Source organism: Montipora foliosa, chromosome 3 (assembly GCF_036669935.1).
Source record: "Montipora foliosa isolate CH-2021 chromosome 3, ASM3666993v2, whole genome shotgun sequence".
NCBI classification, from domain to species: Eukaryota; Metazoa; Cnidaria; class Anthozoa; order Scleractinia; family Acroporidae; genus Montipora; species Montipora foliosa.
The window spans coordinates 53,764,107-53,771,012 of record NC_090871.1 but is presented as its reverse complement, the minus strand read 5'-3'; the positions used below and the strand labels follow the sequence as shown (position 1 = coordinate 53,771,012).

The window sequence follows — 6,906 nt, the reverse complement described above, 5'->3', positions numbered from 1 at the left end:
TATACTACAGACACATGTATTTTTCTAAGTAATAATTATTAGTATAGCAAAATTAAATGGAAAAAATAATTCTTCACTTGGAAAGGTGACTGTATTGGTCACACTTTCAAGCCCTGGAAACATGTCATTGAATAATATTTTTACGTACAGGTAGTTTTTTTTTTCATTTAAAGCATTACATACTGTATATGGGACTACATGTAATAATAATAATTAATAATAATTATTCTTATTTTCATTGAAACCTTTTGTTTTGCTTTTCTTACTCATTTCATGAAAAAGATCCTGAAGAAGTTGATCAGCTTCATCTTTTGGGATGGATTCATTCAAGATGCTGCAAAAAAATGCAGAAAATATTAACCTAATTGGCCATTGCCTGTAAATACAATGATTACACATATACATGTACACATGTACATGTGTTAATAATTTGATTTTAGTCTGTCTGTTGTTTGATTACAGTCATTTATTTGTTTCTTTGAGCAAGTTGATGCTTTGACAGCAGAGCTGCTGCTATTCAGCTGATGCCAACCTCCTATACCCACCCACCCATACACAAATAGAGGACAGCCAGAACACCAGGAACTCTGGTCCATCCCCTACTCTTCTCGAATAGTGTGTGCATGTCCCACAGGGAACTTATGAACATGGAAGATATTTGTGAGAGGGGGCCGACAGTGTATAGCCCTTATGATGTTACCTGAGAAGACTTGAAAGTCTAACCATTTGCAGATGAATTTACAAAGGCAGCACTTTCTCCTCAGTTATTTTAATTATGATTCTGCATTTTGATCCAATTTTAAATTTGAACCCACATTATTATATCCCACACGAGAGCCCAACTTAGTCACTGGTGTGCAGTGGCAGTTTGCCTTACGTAGTTTAAAAAGTTCCCTACAGAAAGCGTGCATGAACTAAGAGATTATTTCACTTACTTGCCCGCCAAAATGGGTGAGGTTGTTGCCTCCATAATGACCTTCCTATAAGATATAGAAAACTGCTCAATAAACTAGACTTAATATTATTATCCATTGTTATGCCATTTTACCATGATATTTGGTCAAGAGGACATGCAAAATGTGAGACAGTAATACACTGTTACAGTATAAGTGTCCCAGTTTGACTGGTTTTGAACAGCAAATACGGACAGAACAGGCTGGGCTGGAGTTTTTCAATGAAAGAAATTGTCTGAGAAATTTAATTAGCTTGTTATCGGCTGTTACTCGACATTTTGTTTATCCAATCAAATAAAGGACATTTGAATGGTTTTCATCATTCGCATGTACGTGCCTTATTATGCAATCGATACGATTTTCCGTCAATGCAGGAAGAAGCCAGTCTGAGATTACCAGAAAATGGCAATAGTGGAATGATATATCCCTAATTGAATGGTTTAACATATACATGTAATATGTTTGGACGTTTTGCTCAATGTTCATATTTTTCCTTTCCCTGACGTAAATTGCAAAATATCTGTGCATATCATATGTTAAACCATTCAATAACTTAAAGGCATATGTATCTAATAGATAGTAATTGTTACATTTCATTGATATTGACCAGACTGTGATGACTAGAGAAAATGTAAACGGAGAGAAAATATAAAACTCTAGCTGATAAGCCACTGATCTGAAATTAATTTGTGCACAATGTAAAGTGAGAAAGCAAGACACTACAAACTACAAAGATCCCTCTGATGTCTAAATTGTTTGCAGAAAGCAACAAAATTGTAACTTAAAATCTGTCCTGGTACTAATCAACAAATAATTAATAATCAGTGTTGCACCTTGAAGCACATGGCAAGCTTAACTTATTAAGTCAGCTTAATTAGATTGCATCAATTGAAAATAAAGTGTTTTACAGTTTCATCGCAGTTTTTCTCCAAGTTTGAGTAATGATAATTTCATCTCAGTTCTTCTTATTCATGATGCCGCTAGAACTAAACTGAGGAGGCGTAACTGCGCCAAACAATGAAATACAAAGGTCCGAATTGTGCACTGTGCACGAAAAAAAGTGATGATGTAACTTAAAACCTGTCTAAATTAATTCACAGTCAGAACTTTAACATACTGAAACGAAAGCTCATACACAATTGCAAAATGAGGAAGCAAAACAACACCACTCATCCATTAATTTTCCTTGGAGCTGTGACCATTCACATTAATAGCCAAGTTGGTGGACCATTGAATAGAAAAACAACAAAGTGAATTGTAGTCTGCTTATCACAAAGCTTGGGGTAATCCATTTATCTTTTCTAATAAATTAAAGTGATATATGGCAGTAAAATTGAAAGCACCACAAGAAATACAATGTAGAGTGTGCATATCAATAAAGGACCGAGTAATTAAGTCTTTCACACTGTACTGTATGGTGGTTCTATAAAAACAAAAAAAAACACTGTGCTAATCAATACAAATTTGTAACATCACCTCTGTTTTATTTAATTAATCGTTGCTTATACCTGGCCTAAGAATGGAAACGAGGCTGCTGGTGACCCTGTTTTGATACAAACCTTTGTGCATTTCTAATGTTAATGTAGACTACCAGGTAATTAGAATTACAACAATACAATTTACATGATAAAAGTTAGGTCTGTATCAATACAATCTGATCACCGGCCGCCTCGCAGCCATTCGTAGGCTAGGTGTAATAATGACCCTTTTCTTCTCAAGAGTGTTACTTCAAAAACAGTGACTTTTTCATCCATTCTTGCCTCCCGTTCAAACAAATACAGAGTTTTTGGATACCGAAAGCTGCAAAGTTTTTTTAAACGCTCCCTAGACTGTAGATCTTTTAAAACAGAGGTTTATCGTATTTGTGTAGACAGGTGAAAATAAAGGTTTTCAACTACAATGACATGTGAACACATGCTCTATAGGCAGTGCTCGAAATTTAAAAAAAATTCAGGTTGTCCCTGTTTTAAAAGCAGGCCAACTAAACCTGTAAATTTGGTTACCCTGATAAATGCCTGGTTGCCCATTAGAAAAACCCCCTACAATTAAATGCACGCTGTGCTGAGATGCTATCACATGGCGTTGCAGTATCCCATAGTTCTACTGTGTGTGCCTGTAGTTTTAGCATTTTCAAAATGGAGTCTTCGATCTCCATCTCATACAATCATTTTCCTATCGGACAATGTTTTGCAAAAGCTACAGATATTCAAAACACAGGAAAATGCTCAGCTGCGGCAAATTAATAATATCATTGTTAAGGTCGCACTACTATCGGACATTGATAAAAGAAAACCGACAAGTGAGTTGGGTGCTGCTTATGTAATTCATTTTCTATTTTTGGCTGGGTTGTCCGTTGTTTTTCCTTCAGGCCACCAAACTTTCCATTTTACCAAAAACTAGTCGCCCAGTAAACTTTCTGGTCGTCCCAGACGACCAGACGACCACTAATTTCGTCTGTCTATGGGTGGCGGTTAGCATCATTTTCATGTATTCATGTTTGAAGACACTACACACGGACGCACATTTTTTCATATACAGAGAAAAATATTCGTTTTCGAAAATATCCAGATACATGTGGACAGGGTCTTACAATTCTTATTCTAGCACCAGACCACTTATAAAACTGTCCTCTTCAATAGACTGCAGTACCTTAGATAACATACATAACTTTTCATCACCATAAATTTACCCACCGATGATTGGAATAATTTGCATAAATCAGCAAGGGAGATTGACCCACTAGTTAAATTTGAAAAGGCTATCTATGATTGCAAGTACATATCTGACACATTAGATCATATTCTTTAGAGTTTTATTGTAAATTACCTGTAGTTGGATTTGTGCTTAAAGTGCTACTACGACCAAAAAAACAATTGTATTTTTTTCTTTGGATTTCAAAACTATGTTAACTAAACATAAGTGACCCAAGTTTTAAGTTCTGATTTTAAAAAGACACCAGTCCTGTTTATTTTAACTGGAATTTTCTTATTTATTGGTCTGCCATTACTAACTTTAAAATCTTGAGAGAGCTGGATCGAGAAGAAAATGACGTCAAAGGCTCACTAGTTTAAGAATGCAATGTGTGTGTGTACAGTCGCGCTTTCAGACTTTTAATCCCGTGTTTTGCATATACAATAAATTGCGTTTACATACCAAAATTTTAACCTAGTGAGTAAATGACGTCATTTCCCTAGATCCAACCCTCTGAGGTCCAATTGGTCAGTTTTGAACATTAGTAATGGCAGACCGTGAAATCCAAAACTTACACTCAAAATAAACAGCCTTTGGATAAAACTAAAAGCTCACAATTTTGCCAGTTAGGTGTTAAGCGAACACGCTTTCGAAATCTCAAGAAAAAAAGGGAATGATTTTTCGATCATAGTAGCAATTTAATATTTAACTCCATTTTAATTGGCTGTATTTTTTTATAATTTTTATTATTTAATAGGAGGACCCTTTTGTAAAGCACTTTTAAGTGAAGTTGGTATCCTCAATAAAGATTGTTCTTATTTTTTTAAAGTTCTTCTGATAATGAAAAACTGCACCAGGCTAGATTCACTTTAAATCTTAATTAGCAGCTATTAGCTATTAGGGCATTCAACTGAATGTTCTAGACATTACTTCACGGCATTGTGTACCTAGCATGTGCCAGTCGCCCATTTCAAAAGGAATTCAGACTTTAAGCAAGGCATCCATGCACTTGGATTTAGTCATTCTAACTGCCTAGTTGGTTGTTGCTCCTGATAAAAATCTGAAAGCCTGCAATGATTATGTTAAATATTTGACTTTTCTTCTCAGTGCTTCTTCACCAGAATGAAGAACACAAAGCTAAGTATAAAACATAAATTTCTTGTCAACTGGATGAAATGGAAACTTCTTAACTTGCATGCACACACCTTGATTTTGGAACAAACTGAGCCGGGCAATGCCTTTCTCTAACTTTCATTTCTTCCGCTCTGTTTCACTTAAACTTTGTATGCAGCTTACAACATGTACAACAGTATCTGTAACTCCCTCAAAATGGTATGCAAATCTAAAGTCTTTGCAATGCACAAATTATTTGGAACTTCAGCCAATATTGCTCAGCTTAAATGGAAAGCAATGAGATAGTTTCACCTGCAGATACATGAATCAATATTGTAGTTGCATGTTTACTCTATTAGCTAATTCAAGATTAATTAAAGCTGTACACAGAACTTTTAAAATCAATAATTTATGTAAGTAATTCAAAAAAAGGACTTAAAATTTTTCAATAATGTTTAATTATTAGTAGAGAAATGATTTCCAAGACCTTTTTAACTTATAAAAATTTATAAGTTAATCGGATGCATTGAATATTAACAGCGGTTCAAACATGAAATATTTCACGGGATGTTTAATAATCAGCTTAAAAAATTAACAAAAAAATGTACCCCAAAGAATATCAGAAATCAAATTAAATGACATTGCTATTGTCGCATCATCAATGAGTTCAGTAAGTTTTTAATTAAAGAAGGGGACTTGTAAATGTGTCAAAAAAAAAATCATTTCTTTCAAAATGAATTCGCGATGTCTGGATCAATATACATGTATATGGCTCAAGAGGTGAAAAAATTGATTGATATGCCGCAAAGAAACAAAGTATTCGCATCCATATCAATTTAATAGATCAATTTGAGAAGCCATCGCTATTCAAAACATCTCAAAATCATAAAGGCGTCGACTCAAAGACAACCCGAAGTTTCTCTTCGCTTGCCAATTTCTTACTTTTTTCGTCGATTAAAATGTGATGAACATGCCTGAATTGAAACCGTGCACAAAAATTCACGTTCTAGAAAAGCAAGATCTCTCCTAAAATAAAAACAGTAGAACAGCCTTACAGCTTTACACCCATTAAAGAAAACATTCATTGTTTCCACACAAAATCACGCCCGGCATCAGCTGAGGACACCTCTAATAAACATTGATTCTGTAAAATAAAAACCCAGGGAATCTTTTGTTTATGAAGATGTGTCCAATGAAGGAGAACGAAATAAGCTTGCGTTTTACAGTCAACTTCTGCTTGGCAAACGGCAGACAAATCAATTTCCGGTCAATGATTTTCCATATTTTTGGCAAAGTTGTTTCCTCCAGGTTTAAGGTCGACGCTCTGTGATTAGCTCTCTCTGATCAATGCAATTCCGAAAATATATCACAACCACGAAAGGACAGCCGTTGCGGCAAGATTACAAAGAATCTCGCATTAAAAAGCTAATATAACCTTTAAATATATGGACAACTGGAAATGACTAAGTGGGCTTTGACAATGATGTTATCAAGTTTACGCTCTTCTGTATATAGGCTTCATTTCTGTGGGGCATTTCCAATAACACACGTAACTTAGAAGAGCTGAATGAACTGCAAAGAATTTTTTTACGACGATGTAAATTATTTTATCTGTATGGGAATTCGTGGTCTTTTCGTTGTCAATTTCAGGATTCCAGATCGTCAAAGCACGTTGTGAAAGCTTCAAACTTCAAAATATTGCATCAAAAGGATTAAGAGACACGAGAATAACATATTGCCAAACATGGCAATTCCTACCTTTGATCGGATGCACTTTCAACTCAAAATCCTTCAGAATTTAGCCCAGGTTGGTTTGATCACATGTGATAACAGCGCCATTTGCACGCCTTCACTATGGTATTATTTTGTCACGTGATACATAATTAAACCTAATTCGAATAACTTAATTGCTATCAGGGTGTGGTGCCTGACCAACTGGGCCCGGTTGTTCGAAGGCCGATTAACCCTTAATCCAGGATTAGCGCAAACTTTTGTTTTATTTTTTCAACTTTTTAGTGAAAGTTTCTTTTTTTTCATTTTTGTTTTTCAAGATTAACTTCTTCTAATGTAAAACTTTGCCCAATATCAGCGTTGAACAGCATTTGGCAGTAGAGAAATAAACTCCTTAGTTAATTTTTAATATGAGATT

At 34.9% G+C, this 6,906-nt stretch overlaps 1 protein-coding gene across 3 annotated transcripts in view; it reads right to left on the bottom strand.

The window, feature by feature from the left end:
* LOC137997700 (dystrobrevin beta-like) overlaps positions 1-6,627 on the bottom strand; it is a 58,738-nt gene extending 52,111 nt beyond the window's left edge. The window contains exons 1-3 of one of the 3 annotated variants that reach the window (XM_068843900.1): positions 6,516-6,627; positions 936-980; positions 267-334 (exon numbers count right to left, since the gene is read on the bottom strand). In XM_068843900.1, the coding sequence (XP_068700001.1) occupies positions 267-334; positions 936-970 (103 nt within the window). In that variant the 5' untranslated portion in view covers positions 971-980; positions 6,516-6,627. Of the gene's footprint in view, positions 1-266; positions 335-935; positions 981-4,849; positions 4,980-6,515 lie in introns of those variants that run through there. The other 2 variants (XM_068843901.1, XM_068843899.1) reach the window with 2 other exon arrangements.
* Between the last annotated feature and the right edge of the window lie 279 nt (positions 6,628-6,906).